Source organism: Rissa tridactyla, chromosome 10, assembly GCF_028500815.1.
Source record: "Rissa tridactyla isolate bRisTri1 chromosome 10, bRisTri1.patW.cur.20221130, whole genome shotgun sequence".
Taxonomy (NCBI): Eukaryota; Metazoa; Chordata; class Aves; order Charadriiformes; family Laridae; genus Rissa; species Rissa tridactyla.
In genome coordinates, this window is record NC_071475.1 from 9,085,690 (window position 1) to 9,110,102 (window position 24,413).

The window sequence follows — 24,413 nt, forward strand, 5'->3', positions numbered from 1 at the left end:
TGTAGCGCTGCCTTTCTGCTCCTTCGCTCCTCCTGTCTTTTGAGGAAGATAACAGATCAGCAATTAAAGGAACCAAGCAGTGCCTGTGCAGTAGGCACCGTCTATACATAACTTGCCATGGCATTGTTACCGTGGGTCAGCTGCAGAATGCTGAAAAAGTTAGAATGATAAATTTAATATCAGGTGACATTTAAGCTGCTGACAGCTATTAAGCCCACTGCGCTGTAGGATGCTGGTACTTAATTACTGAGATGATATCGGACCCCACAGTCAGCATAGGGTGGTACGTATTGGCTTGTAAGCAGATCCCAACGAACCTTTTTTAATAAAATTTTAAGCTACAGAAGCTTTGAATACAGGAGCTGTTTTAGTTCTACTGCTGCAGAGAGTCTGGGCAGGCTGCAGGCTGTGTCAAACAGCAGCAGAGACTAAAGGAGCAGCCACACCAGCTCCTACAGCATTTTTCCAGAAAGCAGGATTATTCCTTGCTGTTGCTTCATGTAATATTTTGAAATTATTTCCCCACCACCACCACCCTTTTTCTTGAAACACAGCTGACACCTAACAAAATAGCTCTTCAGGGGGCAAAAATAATTCTCAGGATTGAGATAAACTGTGGAAGGATATGTAAAAGATCAGTCACTGCACCCAGTCATAACGCTCTCCTATTAACAGAGCTTATGGTATCTTAGGCCATGTCATTTTCTCAATCCTCCTTATTTTTGGAGATAGATAAACCTGCAGCATGCAGACATGAAGGCGGTCAGTGGCAAAGACAGGAAGCTTCCAGAAAATACACAGCTAGGAGATATCCATCAGCCTACACCAAAACCTGTTGGCCAACTGCAAAGCTGTGGTCCAGACCACCAGCTCCCACCGCATGCAGCCAGCTCTCACTGCCACAAGTCTCAACAGGTAAAGACGGGATCTGGCAAACTTGACCGGTACAAATCACAGAACCAGAACTGGCAGTCTCTGAGAACCTCTGTTTCTTATTGACTAGATGCATCAGAATAAAACTAAACATAGTCAAACAGGGAGAAGACATATGAGTCAAGGGAGAAAAACCAGAAGGTTTTGAAGCAATCACATACTTTCTATTTCAGTGAGAAGGACAGACCACAGGATCTTGAGGTACACTGAAGACTCTCTGTAGGAAGAGTACCAAGGGGATGGTCAGCAATATAAAATAACTAGACTACAAAAATTATTAGTGTCAGGCTCATTTGAATGTGTATTTGTAAAATTCATTCGAAATAAGGAACTGCTGAGGGAAAGCTATCAAAAAATAATGTAATCAGATATGAGGTCAGGAAAGACATCAAAGGAGTTTAAGATTTCTTCCACTCCACCCAAGAATATCCAAGGAATGTAGTTTCAAAGCCCAAGGCACAAGTGCAATTGTTTGTTCAGGTGGTGGTCACATCCCCATTATTTCTGTTGCTGTAACAGTATTGCAAACCTCAAGCAGCACCAGCAAGAGCAGCTGCCTACCACCATATGCCAGATAGAAATATTTATTTGCTTTTCAAACACTCTTCTTACGTTATAGAATGATGACAAAAAGAAACCAAGTTATCACTGGCCATGCAACAGCATCAGAGCACCCTAGTACTCAAGCAGAGTATAAGCTTTTAAATAGCCAAAGTTTAAGATTTTAAACTAACTCATTTCATTTCGCATTTTCTCAGAGCAAGGAGTGCATAGATGGCTAGCTACAGCAGCTCAGCTGATGAGCAGAAGCTCATTAAGCCATGCCAGCCCAAGCAATTGTGTTGTGCAAAGATACTCTTATTTTATGCCACCGTTTGTTCTGGTAAATTCATTCTGTATCAAAAGTGTTGTTGTTTGGAACCGAGGAGAAGTTAGAAGATCAAATTTGTTAAGCTCAATGAATATGGAGAGAAACTGAGTAAATTTGATACACTGGTAAAAGGAGAAAAGGGATCAGAGAACAGTTACCATAAAACCTCATTATGAAAGCACCCATGAGAGCCATCGGTTTGCACTATTACTATATAAAGACTTTTTGTTATAATGGGGATATCTGAAATAGTGCTTAGTGCAGTGGGACACACTTTAACTTCACAAAGAATGTTACAACAGGCAACTATTTAATAAGGCTGCTAGAGGAGCAGGTCAGCAGGTAATTCACCAGGAGTGAGCCACTTTTAAATATTTTACTAAAAGAACACACTGAGATAATAACACCTCATTTACCAGCTTGCCCTTCAAGATGATTTAACCCTAGTATCTCCTTTACAGTGAAGCAGACCTTTTATCAGAGAAAGGTCCTTCAATTTAAAGATCTCCCCACGGTGACAGTGTGCCATTTTGCAGCTAGAGAGGCAAAGAATCCTACGCATAAAAGCAACATTTGGGGTGGCATTAAAATCTCCCCTTGCTTAAAAATTTAAGATTTGTGTGTCAGATATAGCCAGCAGCAACACCCAAAATCCCCGTTTCACACACTCTGTTATAAGCTTCTGCTTTCAGTCACTCCCATTTCAAAGCTTCCCAAACTTTGAACTGTGATGAAATAGTTGTTCTCTGCCTCTCCTTTACAGCTCGCTCTCAGTTGAAGGTAGGACTTTGAAATTTTGGGGTGTTCCTTTGCTCCCCCTTTGCCTTTTTAAAAAGCCTACAACATTACATAGAAAAAAATGCTTGCTAAAATACAGTCTCCCAAATGAAGTACTTCTGAGATACCAAAGCCCAGGTTGCTTGAACAGCTTTTGTTTCTCTTTGTGCATGCAGGTATTTCTCAAGAATTCTTCCATCCTGATGTTGGACACTCTTATTTCACTTATAAACCCACATCCCACTCCACTTAGCGTGCAGCAGAGAATAACAAACGACACAGAGGGTTACTAGAAGGAGAAAGCAAGAGCAAAGCTCTTATGCTACACGTCTGTTTGACAAGACTTGCCCAGATAACAGCAGAACATAATGTGTAAAATGCTCAAATTATGGCAGCCTCAATTCTGAGATTTCCTAACCTTGGAACCCCAAATTCTCCTCAGACTCATGTCTATTCAGCTCTGACCAAGAGGCAGAGTCCGAGTGAGGGACTCATAGATGGTGTCTGTCATGGTTTTGGCTGGGACAGAGTTAACTTTCTTAGTAGCAGCTGGTATGGTGCTGTGATTTGGATTTGGGATGAAAGTGATGTTGATAACACACTAATATTTTAGTTGTTTGTATACAGTCAAGGACTTTACATCTTCTCATACTGACCTGCCAACAAGAAGGCACCAGGAGCACCAGGAAGCTGGGAGGGGACACAGCCAGGACAGTTGACCCCAACTGGCCAAAGGGATATTCCATACCATAAAAAATCATGTTCAGCGTATAAAGCTAGGGGAAGAAGGAGGAAGGGAAACCTTCAAAGTTATGGCATTTGTCTTCCCAAGTACCTGTTACGTGTGATGGAGCCCTGCTTTCCTGGAGATGGCTGAGCACCTGCCTGCTGATGGGAAGCAGTGAATGAATTCCTTGTTTTGCTTTGCTTTGCTTTCATGCGCATCTTTTGCTTTACTTAAACTGTCTTTATCTCAACCATGAGTTTTCTCACTTTTACTTTTCTGATTCTCTCCACCATCACACCGGGGGACTGAGCGAGAAGCTGTGTGGTCCTGGTTGCTGGTTAGGGTTAAATCATGACAGTGCCCAAGAAGAAATGCCCCAAAATGCAGGTCTATCAACACAAGGCTGAATTTTCCAAAAAGTCTTCTATTGGTATAACAAGCTCCCTAATGAAGCTGATGATAACTCTTCCATTTCCTCTTATATAATTTGGAAATTCAAGTCAATCGAGCTTAGCTTGTTAGTCTTTCTTAGGACTCTCCTGAATCCAACAATATACTTTTAATTGTGTCACGGTACATTTCTCTATTTTAGCGAGGCTGGCCAAGCTGCACAGGCTAGTTTCTCTCCACCTCTTTTGCAGGGATCCTATTTACCCCAAACACTGAAGCAGAAACTCAGCAATGTGATGTACTGAACAGATACCTTCATCTGCAGAGAAGAAATGGGGTTTGATTCACCATGCGATGAACTCGCTGATACTGTAGCACAGTGCAGCTCAAAATCAGACTGCATGTCTTCGAGAAGCACCAGGAAGATGAATAGAGGTCACTAATATCTAGTCACCAAGACCTTTATAAAAGTCAGAATACTTAGACTGCAATGACCCAAAAAGGCCACTGAACTAATAAAACAATAGAATACATGAAATATGAGAAAGAAAATGGAAAAAAATTGAAAATGATCCATCCAATCAAGCGATGACTAAAGGAGCTGATAAGGGGAATTAAATGCTTTGTGTTGTACCCTAATAACTCAAAGAAAATCTGAAACTTCAAATAATGAGAACAGCAGGGCTCAACCTTCATGTCCCCCAAATCACATATGACTAAAGCTGAGTTGTCTCTAAGGGTTAAGCAGCTGCTTAACAGAGTGATGACAAAACTAAATCAAGTACTCAAATTCCAGCCTCTCTGTGGCTTTCTAGACCCTTTCCAGTTTCCCAGTGGTTTGGCACTGTGAGAATACTTCCTGGAGCATTCATCTCTTTCACAGAAACATCATCTCATCAGCAGGTAATGTGTGACATCCTTGCTGGCAGTCCCAGGAGCGACGGGAAGGATTTAATGAGCACAGACTCTGAATCACTTCCTGATTAGGACTCAAAATGAGTTGACTTCATCTTCACCAGGAAAAAAAAAAAAAGAATTAAAGTCTGTGTAGTAAAGGCAAAAGACACTTTTAGCTCATGCATTTGAATGTGGTAAACACTTGATTTCCCTTAAGAGTTTAGGATGACAGATTATCACATGCTAAAATATTGCCTTGTCAACACCAGGACACCAGCACTTCTCAACTGAACTACATTCGAAACACACCTTTAACCAGGCATCTCTGTAGCACTGTGCAAGTAACTTGCACTGCTATAGCCCACTCCCAGCCTCTGCTAAAGAAAAGGGTTTGGGTTCCTCAGACAGCCCATGCCTTGGGGGATGTCTCAAGCCTCAGGCTCTTTTTGTGGTCCATGTAATGAAGAGGAAGAGGAGCCTTTCTGTTCCCCAGCCACTTGCCCACCTTTATCAAGGGCTTGCATTCCAGTGCTGAATTGCTAGCGCGCCATCAAAGAAATGACACACTATTAATCACCCCCACAGTGCTGACAAAGCGTGCGTTTCCAATAGCACCTTCTACATAACTATTATTCAGCCTGCTCCTCATTCATTTTAATTAATGTAAAATATCGACACCAGAGTGTTTTCAATGCTAGTAATAAACCTACTCAAGGCTTCTGCTAAAACCTGTATCCAGAGAGGGTGCCAACATGGGAAAAGAGAGGAGCAATATTACTTTATTTCCAATATATCATGATTTCAGTAACAGCAGTTTTTCAGAGCTTTTATTTTTTTTTGTGTGTGCCTGATTTTGTGTGCCTGATTCTCATCTTACCTTCAAATGCACTAAAAGGCAGTGTTGTATCCCAATGAAAACAAAGCACACACACACAAAACCCCAAAACAAATTAAAATTTCCAATCTACAATGGATCAAGAGTTTCCTCAGGCAAATGAAAAAAGTGATAACACTGCTGATTCCAGGTGGGACCCTACGTCTATTTGGGTAGGGAAATCAACAAGCTGCCTTTCAATACAGTAGGTAACACCCACAGCCATATTCCAATAGCTGACAGGACTACATTATTCATCTAGCGATTTTTTTCCCCATTTCAATACTGAAAATTTTCAGAAAATATATAATGAAGTCATTCAGGTAGAGCTCACTTAAGGCTGACTTTACACATGATTTTGTTGGGAATTTTGCCTCATTGCCCTCAAACTGCTGGGTCGCTATTTTTCTTCTTGGATTTCATTTTCTTAATGAATCCTTTGAAAGCCTACTTAAAAGAAAAAAAACTATTTCAAACTCTTCCAAGGATAGATGTGGGCAATTATGACATTTTACATCAACTAAAATAAATATTATGGAATTTTTAAGAAAGGGTTTTATTTAAGTTACTGTGGACTCCCCAGTTCATGACATTTTTATGTTAGCAGTTAAATACAAGTGTGAGCATTTATATTACACACACGCCAAATATATACATCCTATGTAAACATGTCAATACAGGGCACATTAATATATTTTATGCAAGTACACTAATCTTACTATCAAGAGATACAATGCCTGTCCCATGGGTGAAATCAGTGGCGGGGGGCAGGGGGGCGTGGGGTGGGGTAGAATCAACCCAAGATTAAATTATCTCCCTTCCTTACATATGCTTTTCTGCTAAATCTGAAACATGGTCAAGTAGTGATTTTGAGGTGAATTTTGAACTGTCCCAAAGGAAAAGATTTTTCCACCAGAAGTGGATGGATTTTGTCAAAGCACAACTCCCACAGGTAGGTCCAGTTTAAAAATAAATGAATAAATAAAATCACTGTTCCTCCCTGCATTTCACTGTGTGAGGAAAAACTAGGAAAATCCAATAGCTTTATTTTAGGGGAACAATATTAACTATAGCCATCACTTATCAGCTTCATCTTTAATTAAGTTGTGATAGAAATTCTGACAAATTTATGTGAATTTGGAAATTTGCTTTAAACATGTCTTTCCTTCCAGATTTGCCTACAGCTGAGATTCCTGAAGACATCCTGCACAGAGTCAGAGCCAGTGCACGCCTTCAGATAGAGCACAACAGACCAAGGATATTTTCCCTACTTCTCCAGGCTTTGTTTTTCGGGTAGAAGAAACTCAACTCTCATACTTAAGGAGGAGAAAAAGGTAGAGCAGCACATTTGATCTGTTATCTTCTAGTAGTCCGCTGGAATTCTGCTGGGTATCAAGGGGAGGGGGGAAAGAATCTTACTCATGTATGCAGAGCAGCAACAACAGCTCAGGATTAGCTGCAGACAGAGAGACCATATAGGATTAACACAGTGAACCAGTCATCATGCTTACCAGAATATTCAAGAGCAAAATATTCAGAGGATTTCAGGGCAGGATTTATCAGAATTCGACTGAAAACAGCACCATATTTCGAATAAGCTTTATTGAATACCAACAGCACCCAGCATCTCTTGACCAAAATGACTTAATGTGCATTAATTTCAGAAATATTTCTTGCGTAATGATTTAAAGAAACAGTGTACTGGAAGGGATGGAAAGCTGTCAGAAAGGCGTCTATACACAAGCTTCAAAGTGCAGGCAAGAGCCTTACCTGCAGCACAGGAACTTTTAAATGACTGAAACGCAGGGTAAGTATTATTACTGTCAGATGCAAAGTCAAGAACCCAGCACCATTTAATCAGCTTCTGCTGCTGAATTAATGGCTTTCATTGCTGCTTTTTTCTTTCCGCAACACTTTAACGGCTATGACAGCCTTACTTGTGCTAGGGGTTGTCAATAACGGCAAAAAGGACACTCTAAGCTTCAAATTGCAGGTTGGATTACCTGCATTAGAAAGAGTACATGAAAAAGAAAGAAATTCAACTGGAAAAGGCTTATTACTGTTACGGCAAAACCTGGCTCTGCAGCACTTCAACAGCAAGGAGCTGAAGTGCTCCTGGAGCAGCTGCAGGTGCTCTTTCTCACCAGCTCTGTAACAGTTTCTCAGAAGGAAGTGAAGCATCACTCTTGGATCTACACGGATACATCATTGCCTCCATCTGACAGGAGCTAGCAGTAGGCAATGATGAGTGGAAACAAGCTGGCAAGGGGGAAAACACTCCCTGCTCTTCTGCACCACTGAGCGAATCCTCGCTCTCTCCAGAGCAAAGTTGCTCCTCGATATAATTTCCCACGTTGCAGGAGGAGCTACACATCAACAAGCAACAGGTTCACAATCTGGCCCTTTACTGAGCCAGACCCCCTAACAGAAAAGCCACTCACAGCAGACCGCAGCCTCCTGGGACTGAGCTAGACTTTGCATTTTGCCCATTTTTCCTTGTGCACCGCAGAGTAGAAAACAAGCATAATTAACAATGTAAAGCTCAAGCTGCTGAGCCTGGTAGTTCAATTTAAAAGCAAGCTCCATACATTCATGTGATGTGTGTTAGAAGAAGTCTTATTAATCATCTGTACAAGCATTGCCTTAAATTTGGATCCTTTTTGGCTACCAATTCCAGCCGCTACGCTTGTAAACCATTCCCATTTACATGCACACAGACTGACGCCCAAGTAGCTAGAGCATGAAAAGGACAGTAAGTAGATAGCAGTGATAACGCCGGCGATGTTAGGCGACACTGTAACCTAACCCAGCACACACTCGGCAGTGGTGGCTGGAAAGCGCTCTACAAGTGCTACCGCCATCCCCAAATAGTCACTCTCATATCTGGCCATTCAGTAACTGCCGTTATTAACCTGCGGTCTTGGCCAACCTTTGAATAGGCACACAAGCTTATCCATTTTAGACTCTTGGTTTATTTTTCTAAACTCTTGTTGGCAGCTTATACAGAAGTAAGTGATGGAAGGTGCGCAAGGACTAAATCCTAGTTCGTGGTTGACTTGGCCATTCATCCACAGACCAGGGATACACGGAAAGGCAGCCGCAATATGCGAAGCTGCTGCAACCACTGGCCACACTTTTTACCTGTCCTGTGGACAAGTGAAGCTGATCACTCTTCATCACTATTAACTCACTGATACGTGATAAAATAATACAAGCCTTGCCTGTAAATTCCTCTGAAACTCCTGGGAAAAAAAAGAAACCCTTAGCAGTGTAACAGCAGGCACAGATGACCAGCTAAGTTAGCTCTAAAGGCAAATATTCCATTTTCACTGAGAGACGCAGTGGGCTATAATACAAATAAGGAACAAAGACCCTTTTCATTCTGCTGACAAATACAGCGTAGTATGTCACAAACCACAAGAGGAGCAGACAACACAATGGCAGCAATTAAATGGGTGTCTTTTTATTAAGAAATACATATAATAATGACAGACTATGTACACTCCTCCCCCCCAAGCCTTCAAGAATTACACTGGCTAACATGGCTGTATTTAGGGATGTTACTTCTGTTAGATAGAAAACTATCTTAAGGAGGGATACATCCAGCCAGTGCAGCAGGATATGCACAAATGCAGAAACAGGTATCTTGTTTGGTTTTATACATGTTGTACACCCTCTTTATTGCAATCCACACACAGCTTCTGCAACTCATTCACAATTGATGTATTTTTGGAGAAGCTAAAAAAAATAATATATATGCCCTTTTTAACTCTCTCACTGCTGAATTTCACTGAGACACTATCTCTGCCTCCTCCCTCCTTGCCCTCTGCCCTGGTGACCCAGCCTGCTCTCGGGAGATTCGCTTCCCACCCTCACACCTGCTTAGTTTAGGGGATGTTTTGCACAAAAAAAAAAAAAAAAGGATGCTCCTGGCCCTGCTATACCTTTAAGATGTGACCAGCCTCTCTGAGCCTGTCCCCCCTTGCTTGCCAGAGCCAGCACAGGGGACCGCTGCCCAGCTCAGCTCGAAGTGGCCAGCACCTTGCCCCCAGCTACGACCCCAGGAGCAGAACCGTGCGCCGATTCTCGCCTCCTGCTTTACTCTCGGCATGCACGGCCGTCTGGGGAGCAGCTACATTTCTACCCCTGATGAGTGCATCCATTGCGAGGTCTCCTTCCTGCCCCCTCCTCGGCTGAGCCGGCGGAGAACAATGCGGGGACAGACATTCAGCAACACCTGCTGTATCGCATTAATATGCACAGGGATGTATTGATGGTTTTTCCCATCCAACACTAAGACTGCATTGTTCGGAGCGATCCATCAGTGGATCGCCCCCCCTTCACACGCCGGCCCCACAAGCCCCCTTCTGACATGTCCCCTTGTCTCTCAGCCCGGGCTGACGACCACGTTTAGGAATGCACTTCATTAAATCGGAGCTGCCCCATTCCAACCTGCAATGCGGAGGCAGTACAAAGCAAGCGCCACGCTTCCTCCTGCATTTCTTTCAAAAGCCCCATTGTTCAGCAGGCATCTGGTCCTGATCTCAGCCTATTCGTGCCCATTGACCCCGCTTTTCGCAGCGCACCCGCTCGCCAACGGGCCTCACGTAAAGCCTGCTTGATGAATTAAAAAGCAGCACTAGCCATCTGTCCTCCCAGGCTGGGCTAAGGCTGTGCAGCTCCGCTCCGCAGCTCCCTCCCCATCCCCACAGCCTCCCGTTATCACCCGCTCCCTCCTTCCACGCACAACCTGCAGCCGAGGAACCACTGGGTTCGCTCCGTAAACACAGACCGAGCTTATCGCATTTACTGCTTTTCATTTCTTACGGTAGCATCTAGGAAAGGAAAAAAAGAGAATACAACAGAACATTCTCACTTGCCTGAGTCCTTCGAAATTCAAGCACAAATACAAGATTAATCCTTCCTTTGTGAGGTCTTGTCTTTAAGTCGTGGTATGTAATGATCCTCAGCACTGCAGCAGAGGGGAATAAAAAATGCAGGGATCATAAGCAGGGGGAGGACAGGGCTTACTTACATCAGGGTTTCTGCCACATGACAATAGGTTTGAGAGGGAAGAATAAGCTGGCAGCAGCAGCTGACAGTGCAAAAGGGAGAATGCAGAAGCCTGCCTTTTATATTATTGGTGACATTTCTAACACATGACAACAATTTCCATCTGTATTTAAGCTGGGAGCGTGAGGAAAAGAGCATTACATCACGACTCCTCTATTCCTAGGGGCTGTGGAATATGTAGGCCAGAGGGATTAAAAAGCACCTGTGTATGCTGGAAATCTGAAATAGCACGAGGCAGATTTTTTGCTCCCTCTCTTCTTTCTCCCTCACCCTTTTTATTTCTCTATCACCTTCACTGAGCTGCTGTTTGAGAATATGCCCAGGGAAGCGCAAAATGGTATTGTCCTAGTTTGCAAGGCACGGGCATGGGGGAACTGTGAATATGTGTTTCTAGCTCTGTCTCTCTCTCCGTAGGAGATGCAACACTCATTTTTGCAAGCAATCAGACAGAATACAGAGCATCTTTCTGTTTTCTGCTGTGCTTGTCCCAAGGGCTTCGAGTTTCCCTTAAAGTACCAACTTTCATCTTCCTTTTAAATCTGCAGGGAATTTCAGTGACAGTAGCTATAACTTATTTATTTATTTTCTCCCCTTTCTTTTACAGCCAACACATGCCTGTATCTTTTTAAAAGTAAACATCAAGCACAGGGGCCAAAGATATTTTGGAAAAAGCACTTGACTGCTTCAGAGCCAGCAGGTGTCTGTCTTGGATGCTTTCCACATATCTCACAGGACAGGATTGCTTAGACGCAGTACTGAAATCCCAGGGGACTCCAGCCTCAGAAGGAAGCCTGCTCCCCCGCAGCTCAACGGCCGCTCCTCCGGGGCTTGCAGGGCTCTACCGAAGCAGGCAGGAATGCGTGGATCCCAAGGACCATGCGGAAGGTGCTGATGGGGTGGGCCCAAGGGTACTGCGGGGCCACCCCGTGTCCCTTGTTCTCACGGACCAGGGCTCAGGCACAGCAGGGAGAGCACCCACCACTGCTGCTCTAACAAGCAGAAGTTTTGAACCACAGCCATCGCTTGCAAAGCAGCTCGGTACAGGTGCGGACACGGGCGACGACTCACAAGTTTACAGCACGTGTGCATGAGGGCCAGTCAACGTAAGGAAAAAACATCATCTCTTTGTTCCACCACCAAACCCAACTGCACAAATACAGCGACTGCTCTTGCTGAAGTACCCGATCCCCAAAAATGCCACCGAGAGATAGCAAGCCTTATACTACCTTTGCAAGAGAAATAGCCACACACAAGCAGGAGAATGGCCTGATTATAAATACATAAAACAGTCTTAATTTTACAGGACAAATATTTTCATGAAAACACCATCTGGCCCAAGGTGCTAGCCTGTTATGTGCCTCTTCTTTAAAAAGAAATGATGAAAATTCTTTGCTCAAGATTCACCTTCCTGATCTTTCAACAACAGCCTCATTGAATCTTAGGCTGGTTTTTGGCTATGGGTCCGGTCAACTCACAGTGCCCATGGGAAGTCCAACGCCTGTGATAATGATGGGTTCAGAATACCGGATACAATGAATTTGAAAAGTGCAATATTAAAATAAATAACTTTAATTCCTAAGCCCACCTCTTCACATCCACAAAATACAAAAATCTGCACCAGCCAGACTGAAACTCTCTCACCAGATGATACTTCAGTGAGGCAGCACCTAAATGGGACATTCCAGAAAAAAAGCCTCTTTATTAAAAAAAGAAATGGTGCATTTTACTTTACATTTATTCAGAGATGCAGCTCCCCAATCGTTTATGAAACTTCTTTCATAAGATTTAGAAGGGGGGAAAAGGAAACAATGAAATGACTTATTTTTAATCTGGGGTTTAAAGGCTTTTTCTCTTTCCAAAAAAAAGTCCCACACACAAAGAAAGAAATTCAATGCAAACCTCTGTTTCTGTATCATGAAAGCCCCTTCAAGCACCAGAGTAATCAATTTCTCAGAGCTTGTGTGGTCTATAGCAAAAGCCAAAGAAGGTATTTAAGTTTATACAGCCTTCAGCATTTTGATGGATTGCTTTTGAAATACATGTTTAAATTTTATATCTTTTTTTACAGTTAGTTATGTCTTAAGAAAATGGTTACTGTCAGTAGAAAAAAACAGAAACAAAGGAGAATAAATGAAATTCAACCTGGTTTTGAGCTGCTTTCCCATTCTAAAATTCAAAGTTGCACCATGAAAACTGTTACAATCGTACTTACAGCACCCTACATTATATTATACCCAGTCTTATTTTAGCATCAAACACTTTGGCTCATTCTAACAAAAAAATACTAAATCAGAGCGGTGTTCCAATGCCAAGCACCACCTGATAAGCATCCACACAAATTTACAGGAACAGTAAAGCAAATACTTTGTCAGATGTGAGAGAACTCTCCACCTTTTCTTGAGCAGAAAGTCAAAGGCAAACCATAAATCACAATGCGAAAGGAGTCTTTGTCCTTACGGTAACCCCAATTTCCCACCATGAAAGACGACCATCTTGAGACAAGATTTTACAGCTGGGATTTAACTCACAGGGTGGAAGAAGTGTGAGATAGAGCACTCTTGTAGGTAGGAACAAACTTCTCCAACAGACTTCTCAATCTTTCATCAGTACATTTTGGATCCAATTCACTTACCATGTGGGAACAGCAAATGGGGAACAAACTGTGAATTCAAATAACTGTAAACTCAGCAAGATGTGGAAATAAAACACAGATGGTGCACTTCAGATTAAGGGTCAGCGTTTCAGCGTCGCTTTCCACTTTTACATTGTGATAGGTGATGTATAACAACCACCTCCTCCTCGAGACAGTGCTCTAATTAAACCATGACTCACTTAGGAAAACAAGGAGCCAAGTGATACCTCCACAGAAGCCTCCCTGCCAGTCGAGAGGAGCTAAGGTTACTTTATTAAGCTGCGGCTCATAGTTTTGCTGCTTGAGGATTAACATTTGGGAGTGGAAGTTGTCTCTGCTGGACAGACACAGCTGAAAAAAGTTTCTTCAGCTTTTCCAGCTCCCAGGCGCGCAGTGGCAGGGCTGCTCTGCCTGGCAGGGCTGTGCCCAACACCCGTCATAGCCCCTGCCACAGCACCCGCTTGGTCCCCTCTTCACCATCTACATCTGCAGCAAGATTTTGCAGAGGCTGCTCTGATTCCTGTTTGCAAAAGCCAAGAACACAACCACTGCTACCAGCATTACCCTGTACCAACCCTTACAAAGCGCCCAGTACTAAAACACCTTTGGAGGGCTGCATTGTGCTTGCCTGAACGTCCGGTTCATTTTATTCTCTAAAACCAATTTTGTCCTAAATCTCAGGAATGGAATTTAGGATGACTTGATTCTCACTGTGAAGTGTTAATTGCATGCCCAGGGCCTTCTAGGAAAGGGTCTGCTTGTAAGCACAAGTTCAAAGAAAAAATGAAGGAGTAAGTACAGATCAGATGACAGAAGAACTATAAATCTATAGGAGCTTGAAATGCGAGACAGAGAGGAGCAGTAGTGATTGTAAGGTGACTATTACCTTCAAAATATGCCAGAGGTTGTTTATCAGATCAGAGTTAATGAGGGAGAAATCTAATAGTACTATAATATTAAATTTACCATTTTAATGGTATCATCAATGTTCTATAATGTAGGCAATTTACAGAATGTCTGTCAATGTGATTCTCCGGTGAGGTTAGTTACACAGGAACAGAACTATCGCATCTCATCAGCTGTTCCCTTCTAGAAAACACTGGGTGTTTTGCAGAGGACTGCAGAAGGCTAAGTGAGATAGCAAAATATACGTTTAAAATTATGGGAATGCAAAAATGGGAAAGCTATTTATGAACATTATAGGATGTTTACATTCCTGAAAGAACTGGGTCCAGCTCTGCCCCACTGTCGAGTCCAGCCTTCCTACTTCGGCACTGCCATTTAGTGTCCTGCTGGGTTTTCCTCAACTCTCTTGCACATCTTGCAACACTTGTTCCTTTTCCCAAGATCTTACATACCTGGATTTAGAAAGAGCTGAAAATAACCTCACTATTCAAGTACATTTTCAGCTCTCATGTATTAGCCTCCTCTGAACAAAACAAAACACAAAAAAACCCCTCACCCCAGAAAAACATAAAAGATGGCAGCAGTAACGTCTTAGAAACCATCAGGCAAATGAGAGTCAAAAAATCCAGTTTCAAGTTTTTGATTACTAATTCAAGACCCGTGAACACTAGGAGATGGTAATGCTGCATTTATAAATATCCATCTCCTCATGTATTCAAGGAAGAGTTTGCTAAACGCAGGAGCTTCTTAATTTGGAGTTCCTCTTTCCTCCATCACCTGCCCCAGCCCCTCAGTTCCGAGGTACGCCAGTTCAAATTCCTAATACGGCAAAGATTGCCTGCACATTTTTAGCATATGACAGTCTCCCATTAAGTAGATTTAAATTTGGCAGAAAAATCCATACTGTAGTGGCAGTACTTGAGTTGCCATGATGGTCTGAGATAAAAATGAAGTATCATCAATTTATCTAATAAGCAATATTGCTTCTTCCTACAGACCTCCTTTTATCAACATTGTTAACCGTTCTTTCCCCAGGTAAATGAAGTGTTAAACCTGAAGTTTAAAGAAGAAGCACAGGTAGTGAATGAATGATGAAGTCTATAATATAATTCAATGGCAGATGATACTTCCAAGGGCCTTTGGTGCTTTTGTCCATCTTCAGCAGCCACAAGACCCTGCAAGTAAAACTGCTAGATCGCTATCCACCTGATTACTCTGTGATACACGTCTCATTTTGAAGATACATTAGTCTTTCAAAGAGCCATTTATTAAACATTTCCATTTAAATAATAATTTTCACAATGCTCAGAGAAACAGATGTATTCCCTCTTAAAACGCTAATTAAGAGTGGCCTGGGACATTACAAAGCCCTTTAAAAGGAATTCAGGGAACTAGTATCCCCCTTAAACAAATCTGTTCTGGCAATGACCCAGGTAATCTTGACTTCATAACTCAAAGCTCTAATTATTCAAGAGGACATTATAAAAAAAGGATACATTGAGACCTTTATGACTAATAGGAAAGATTTATTGCTCCTTCAATAGAGGCAGAACCAGGAATATTTGTTCTATTTTTTTCTGCCACCTTATTCACTGCGGGTGGGGGGGAAGGAAATCAATGAGGATTAATTTACAGAGTTATTCCTAGTAAAGGTACTGGGTATGACTCTCCCCAAAGAAAACCAGCTAGCAGCATCTAAACAGCTTTATAAATGATTACACGGCTAATCTCTGCTGAAATAAAGAGAGAAAGGATTTAGAGGACAAATACAGCACGCTTTATGTGAAGAAGCATGGTAACATTAAAAAAAAAGATAATTGTTTGAAGATGAAACATAGCAAGTCTGCAACCCCATCAAACCATCAGGAGCTTGCATCTGCCATTGCCCTCCTGGGCTCAGAGACTGTCATGGTAATAATATCTGTAACTGGGAATCACGCAGGCATTTCCTCCTCTGTAATGCCACTGGTTTCATCCACACTACAGTGCGAGTACCACACTGGACCAGAATAACATCATATAAATAGGATTTTCAGGTGTTCTCTGTTAAATACTGAGATCTTTGATGAAAGAAGCATGGGACTTCTGCAACTGTGAAATCACCAGGCAAATCAACACATCCAAGCACAAACATACCTATACAGAGCGATCGGTGCTTACTAGAGAGTTAATCATGAAATATCAAATGTGAATCCCAAACACAGATACGAGTGGAAGAACAGGTTAAAAAATGGCTACACTTTTGATTTTTCCTCATTTTAAACTGTTCCTTTTGCCTGGAACACTCATTCTGTTGGCTTGTAGCATAATCAATACACTGTAAACCTTGAACAGATACACGGCGGCGGTTGAAAAGAAATCAAATTGCCTCGATGAAATCAAAAACTGGGACACTGCAGCCTTCACAAAAGATCTAATCAGGACCCTAGGACACCGTATGAAAAATTTGGATGTAAGGACACCTATCACCTTTAACAACACGCTCTTCAGCAGATTTTCATTCTATTACTTTGGGGGATACTGTCGTTTGCCTCTTCTATAGATTAAATTGTGATGGTGAATAAAACTATGGCAGGATAGAGCCAGTTCTGAAGTAAACCATGTGGGGTAATTCATCCCCACCCCTTCAACCTCCAAACAGCAGTATCTGCGCTCAGCTCTCTTTTACTCTCTGCTTTCCAAGAGACCCACAACCTTAGAAACCTTTACGTTTTAAAACACATGCACAGACTTTGTTTGTACTACCTAAATACCCACTCACAGATGCTTTGGGGTAGTACAAAGCAACCGCAATGAAAAAACGCAAAATTAAGTACACTGGGGACTAACAAAGAAAACAAAGAAAACTAGCCATGTAATCTCTTCCCACACTTCTTACCCAAATCTCCTTTGGCAAGTGGCATGGGAGAGCCTATAAGGCTGAGCTCTTCTGCTTTGTACTGTTCTCTGGTGCCTCGTGCAATTTCAACTGGGTGTACAGTGAAATACAAAAAAGCTATTCCTCACAAATGGGTAAGCAGATGGAGCAATATTTGCTATCATAAGTGCTTTTATTTCCAAATGTAAAAAAAACCCACACCAAAAAAACCAACCACACCAATAGTTCCACTGGCACAAAATGCACTATTGATCTGAAAGGACAGACCAGACGGAAAAAAGGTCTGAAGTCTCCTGGATTAAACAGAAATGACTGTGTACAGAAAGGAACTGAACTACAGCGATGTTGGTCCTGTTGCTAAAAACAGGGTGTTTTCTCTCTCAAAAGTGAAAACACATCTGGTTCACTAATATGTGAAATAATTATATCCCTGAAAACTGCAGGGGACTCTGCTACAATTCGGCACTCCCTGGAACACAGCTACAAGGCTTTTCTAAAGCTACTGGTGGTACTCAGGATACAATCCCTGCTGAAAATACCCGAAAAAGTAAACGTGTGTACATTAGCTGGCATGGAAAATATGCCTCATATTCTTCAGTTAGATTAACTAACAAGAAAACGTTCTTGAGAAAAATTATCTTTACATACTGCTGGTACCTGCATACTGCACCCTAGTGATAAGGACACTATTTTAGAAATATTTAAAACTTTTTCCTAACATAAATCTTGTAAAACAATAATTATTTTTCATGTGTTAGAAAAAAAGATCAGTTTGCTGTTCATCACCTTATCAGTGGGGGCCTTCAAACGAATATTTCAGGGACGCTGCAACTTTTTCTCGTTACAAAAGCAGAATTACACCTTTAGGAAGGGAACTGCAACAAAAGGTACTTGGATAATAAATACGGTTGCAGGTCTGGAAAGCTTTTGAGAATTCAAAGAACATTTGTGTACATAAACTGATGATTTATTGCCTGTGAAGAAAAATAATGTGCACTGTCAGTGATTCTGTTTATCCTTAATAAAAATTAGCAACTAAAAATAACTTCGAAATTGTGACCCAAAGATCCCCACATGTAAAACCACATGCATTTTGTAACATAAAGGTCTTTCTGCTTCACTTCAACAATTTTTCCCAGTATTCTGATACACTATTATAGTCAATAGTCTAAAAAAGATATATCCCTTCTATCAATTCATTTTGAAGTTCAGAATTGCTAAAGGGGAACCCATTACTACAGGACTTTAAAAGCTATCCTGGGAAATCACCTAAGTCTGTGTGTTTGACAGCAGTTTCATCACATCCCAGCCCATTTAGGCTCTCTAGTCTCCAGTAGCTGCAGATGATGGTGGTTACACATATAGCAGCTTATCCAACTCCTGGAGCAACCGAACTACCCTTTGATAGTTCAATTATCCATGAAAACATTTAATCCAGATAATAAGGTTCAATGTACTCTTCTACATCTACTTGCTGAAGTTTGTCCTATAAATACTGTGTGAAGTTTCCTTATTTGATATTGTTCGTTTTCCTTAGAAAGGAGACTTTTCCTTTACACCAGCAAATTGTTTGGAATAAAGAAACTTATTCTCAGATTTCCCAGTGAAATGTGAGAGCGCTCAGGCCAGCCAGGTGCCTGGGTGTCACTGTCTTTTTCTAAGCCTCCTTACAGATCACTCGACACTTATGTTATTGATTTTTATCCATTTCTTTCCATTTTGCTCCACTCTCCCCTATAAGACTAACCACAACAGTTGGAGCTACTGTTCTGTAATTGAAGACAGAGGAACAGATCAAGCTCTGGGAAGGTGAGAGAACAGACAGCAGAAATGAAAGTGGTAAATCTCTAACGTTAAAATCTCCAGCCAATTAATCCCAGGGCATGTACTTGTTTTGAGAAAGTGAATCAGCTGTTGAATGATGACCTCCTGAGGTTTTAAAAGCCAATTTTAGGAAGAAGAGGTTAAAAAAAAAAAAAAAAAAAAAAAAAAGAGAGAGAGATTGCCAACATAGCGTCTAGGCTGACATCCAAGACTTAACTCTAGGCTAGCCATCACATTGTCCCTGTTTCATCTACCATGAAAATGACCTTGCACTTTCCGGAATTTTCCTTCTGAAGACCACAGCCTGGCAAAGAATGGAACTGCACAGTACTGAAATAAGATAAATGCAGAAAATACATGAATGGGTGGGGCGGAGGGGGGGGGGGTGGCGGACCACTGATCTGTTATTTCAGTCATGCCTGCAACAGCTATATTGTTTTGTCAAGTAAAGGTATAGATGCCAGACCCACCATCACTGCCTCTGCACGTCACATGGGACTGAAACAAATGGAGAATCAAGTACATGTGCTCAGAAGGAAAAAAAAAAACATGCTGAGATAAGCTTTTATGGAAATAATATCATCTCCTTGACTCTTCTCAATACACTTTGAAAAGAAAACTGGTGTCAGGTTGTTGAGAATAAGCACCTAGGACAAATGGCCAGTACTGCTTGTTTATTTTAAACAGATGCCCTCTACCATCATTTCAAAATGAGGAAGATAATCCTGTCTGTTCAGCCTACCGTGAACAGTGGTTTAAACACGCTGCTGCACTATAATGTTGAAGTAAGTTGCTATCACATATCTTTCTCAATTAACACCATTGTACAGATATCCCAAGGCAAGGCTACTTGGAAACACCTATTTAATGGATATATTCTTACACATACTTCCAACTAATCACATTTTCCACTAAGTAAATCTTCACATACACCAATCCTATTTGGGGGAGTTCTGCTCCTAGAAACACTCAGCCAGGATGTCAACACACTCTGCATCATGGACGCTCAGCCTCCCACCCCCAAATCAGGTGTATATGCACATCACACCAACTTCTGTTAGCACAGGTAGACTCAGGGATGCCACAAGGTGCCCCAGCAAGATGCCTCACACAGTTGGTAAACCCGCCCTTTTTGCTCTTAAGCGTTTAGGCTGCCAGAATTGAGCCGGAAAAAGTGAAATCCACACTAGAAATAAACTGTGGGCAAAGTCTCTGCATCAAAGCACTTCTGGTAGAATCATGGCCAATCAGTAATGACGAAATTGTTGCCAATTCGCAGTCTACTCCAAGCTCAATGGAGCCATTAACTAGCCCACAAACAGAGCATTATTTCTGGTGATCTTCATTAGGCACATCAGAAAACAGGAAAAATACGGTGCTTCAAAACAAAACGAGGCAAAGGGGATAGCTTGAGACTGGACCAACATCTTGCTAATCTGGATGATGTATTTGAGGTTTCTTTCCAGTTTTGACAATAGATTCTACATGCTAGGAATGAGAATAGTTCTTTATCTGAACACATAAACTTCAGCAAAGTTATTCTCCTTAAGTTGCTGATTTTTCTTAAGCAGGAGACAAAAATACTCAAAAAAAAAAAAGACTGACCCAGCCTGTGAAGTTAACAGTGAAATGAGAACATCAGGAAAAAAGTAAAGGAAATAACACACAGTTGGTTTAGCTGAAATAAAAGCCAGTTCACTGGCTGAACTGCCCTAACTCTTTCAAAGATTTGTACGTTATAAATGCATGGCTTCATTAGCACTTATGCACCATCCAAATACATAAATAAGGTGTCCTGCCTCTCTTCCTTACTCTGTCTCGGTCTAGATTAGGATGCTGAAGTTGTAAATTCCAGAGGAGAATGTTTTGGGTCTGTAAATAAACCCGTGGGTTTGGTGTGATAGTAACAGCAGAGCACTCACGACAGCACGAAAACCAAACTTGGAGGCCACCTGGAAGCTTGTCACAGTTGTTGTTTACTACAGATCTTTGCAGAGAAAATCAGCTCAGTGGGGAGCAGGGAGCTGAGGGTACAACGACTCAGAGGAGGCTTGCTGGAGGGGCAGAGGGCACTGAGGAGCGGGGGAAGAACTTCAGCTTGCAAAACTAACCGTGTTGTTCATCCACTTATTTCAATAATCCTTCACTTTTAGGTCCGTTTTAAGGTCTCTTTTCTTTATGACAGCTCCCACGTTTAGGGATGAAGTCCTCTGGTCTCTCAGAAAACTGTCCCTGTGTGACCCATTTAGGCAATGTCACATCCGCTTCCGGAGCTGGTATCATCCCACTCTCTTACCCTTGATTGTTTACCAGAAAATAAAGCAAATTCTTAACCAACTCTCCTAAAGTAAAAATCTAAATGATGCTTAAGCAGCGTGTCATTGTCACATGTAACAATGAGGTCAAGTCAAACTTTATACATCTTTCCTCCCCTCTGCTTGACCTCTGTCTTCTACAAAACTGTAGCTGTAACTGCACTCGGTTCCCGAGTCACCCAAGCACACAACAGAAGCCCTCTGGGTTTTCTCACCGCCTGTACCAAACTAGACAGAGCTGAACCACAAGGGATTCTTACTAGAATTTCCGGGAAAGAACTGGTTAACTTCACCTTTCCCCATTTTGCATTTACTAGTTATCACTTCATTCAGCCCTTATATTAGTGCAACAAAAAGCAGCTGTCAGGCCAAGCATGCTCAGTCCAAGTGACCTTGTGTTCTTGTTTGTGTTTACCACATAATCAGCAGGGAATTCCATTTTCAAAATACAAGACTTCATAATCCATTAGCACTAGAGATTGGTCCAGGGCTCTGGATTTACTGGTCACGTGTACCAAGGAATAAAAATATAAGTATACAGCTGGATTAATCTCCAGACCTGTAAAGCATCCCAACTCACCGTGTACGCAGCAGTCTCATTCAAATTCACAGATGAATATTAGCATCGTTCTTAAAAGCTACCGCTAATACCATCCCCACAGTACATGAAGAAAAAATTAAATGCTACCTGCTTTACAACTCAGAAGTACGGAGACACACAATAACTAACTCCACTTCTCAGATTTTCCATTTGTTTCATAAATGGAACATAAGAACTGATGTTCTTATTAATATACCAACAATCCATATCTCCCCCAGCTATTTCTAAAAGGCAGGAATCACTTTCACTGCTCTTAATTTTAAATCAAAAGTCTTTAGCGAGTCCAAGCAGTTTAGCTCACCATCAAGTTCAATAAATCAGAGAAAAGAATCGATGGAAAGCGTTTCAAAATGTAACCTTGGTAACGCGCAAAATACTTCCACAGAAGTTACACCCATTTGCTTTATTTGCCGCTTTAGAAATTGGAATATAACACACAGGCAGAAGGGACATTAGCATCACAACATTGCATCTCCCGAACCTAACATTGCATGTGCTCTCCTAGAAGGCACTGTCCGCAGTATGCTTTAAAAACCTGCAGCCTGGCAAGTTCGATGATTGAAAACTAATCATATTTCATGTTGACAAAATGGAAAATGGAAGTGTTCGACAGAAAATAATAATCCATATTTATTCTTTATGTCCATGCACAGCACTTTAAACGTAGTTTGGTCCATGCTTTCCACTGATAAAATGAGAATAAACTCAATGGTGATATACAGCATCTGCCATTTGAAGAATCAACATTTGTCAGTGTTACCACACAATTTTAACTGTGGTCCTACACAGTCCTCCTGCATCCAACACTTAGATTGAAAATGACTATTACTCTACATACCATTATGTGATATTTTGGGCAAATACCGATCTTGAGTGGCAACATCATTATTCATTATTTATATAAGTCTACCAGGATAAAGATCCTCTGATTCATGTTGAGGTGGAAAACTTCACAATATTTTGCTGCTCATCTCAGTGTGCTGTATCTAACATGTTTACTAGTTCTTATCCCAGCCTGATCTGAAAGGCATACCACTATCCCCACAGCCCAAGTTCAAGCAGAAAAACCTTTGCTTTATAATAGCCTCTCCTGGCAACTGGAGAATGCCAAACAGAGCAATGAAACTGGATCATTCTCCACTCTGTACATCTTCCCAAAATGCCACGGATAGTCTGATTTTGAGTAAAGATTCTGAACTTCTAAAGATTACACTCTAAAATTCTCAGGTTTTTTTCTCCTGGTTGTTTTCTGATTGAAAAAGAGCATTTCTTTCTCAGCTTAACTACCTCTCGCTGCTTATCTCCTACTTGAATCGAGGATGACCTTCCAAAAGTGGCAGTTGCCTGCTACAACGGCACCCAGCCATAAAATGCTGTTCAATTTCACAAGTTAAATAAGCATCAGACATAAAGCTCTGCTAAGGAAATAAAAGTAAAAGCAGTTTTTTTATTCATAGGTTTCAAACCAATAAAGGAATGTTCACCATAATGACGCTAATGAAGATTATTTCTAAGGCAAATACTCATTTAATGGCTGCTTTTTAGTTTGTTTTTTTTCTTCACAGTAAGCATCACAGGCCTGCATCAAACCATCAAATGTTCCAAAAAGCTGAGTTCAAGGATGAACTGGTTTCCTTTTGAACCCTACCTGAACCCTATCTACTGTCACACATGGAAGTCTGCCCAAGCTGAAAACTGAGTCTCCCCTGGAGCCGTGCACACCACCATATGAAGGCTCTCTCCAATAAGAAAGAAAAAAAAAAAGAAAAAAAAAAAAAGAAATTCTACTACATGTAATCCACCAGGTCAATGTTTTGTTACTTACAAGGCACAGCATGGCGATAAAGGTTATCTCTAATAGTCTGCTGCAGATCGTGATCCGGTGATCCTTTCTGAAACCTCTGGTTGAGATAATGTCTCAAGTCTTTGTTCAGTCTGCTTCCTGCAAAGAAAAAACAGCCATTTATTTATTTCTAAACGCACACAATTAACATTTCCAATTCAGGCAAATGTTAGACTTCCATTCAGAGTCCCCTAAATTATGGCATGCTGACTTTACGAGCGGAGGCTCATCTTCCTCTACAAATGGCTAATTACCAAAAATAACTCGCTGTAAACAAGAGGTCTCTCTTGTCTCATAATGCATCTTTCTTCCTGTGGTGTTAAACAGATCATCATTCCCTTTTATCACTTATTTGTCAGAGCAAATGGAGAAAGACAGATGATGTGAAAAAGAAGAAAAATAATAAAGGTAGAGTATTGCTTTTGCAACTCACTGGAGGGTGAGCTGGGCAGACAGACAGAAGGCAAAGGCTGCTCCCATTAGAGGTACTAGTATAGCTGAACATGGCACAAAATCAAACAAGTGCTATACTTTGCACTGGTATCTACCCTAGCACACAGCAGGAGTTAGAAAAGAATTGATTGAAGGAATTAAGAGCATCCAAAGTCCTTAAAAACAACACAATAATATCCGACGCTTTTCACTTAAATCTATTTATTTCCCCATTCAGTTTTGAACACCTTCAGAAGCGTGCGAGAACAAAGATAAATTAGTTGAAAACAAAACAAAGTTAAAAAAAAGAAAAACCACCACAAAAACAAAGAAAAAGAAACATAGTTGTTAATGAACATTGCTAGCTGCTGAACACCAAAGACTTTCTTGTAGCAGAACACATGAACTGGAGCAACTTAATGAAGTCTTTTCTGAGAAAT

The 24,413-nt window shown here is 41.4% G+C and overlaps 1 protein-coding gene across 29 annotated transcripts in view; it reads right to left on the minus strand.

Annotated features, from left to right (window-relative positions):
* The window catches only part of MAGI1 (membrane associated guanylate kinase, WW and PDZ domain containing 1), a 368,017-nt gene that overhangs the window by 159,051 nt on the left and 184,553 nt on the right, over positions 1 to 24,413 (minus strand). For all 29 annotated transcript variants that reach the window (XM_054216236.1, XM_054216235.1, XM_054216237.1 and 26 more), the window contains exon 2: positions 23,524 to 23,640. In XM_054216236.1, the coding sequence (XP_054072211.1) occupies positions 23,524 to 23,640 (117 nt within the window). The remainder of the gene's footprint in view (positions 1 to 23,523; positions 23,641 to 24,413) is intronic.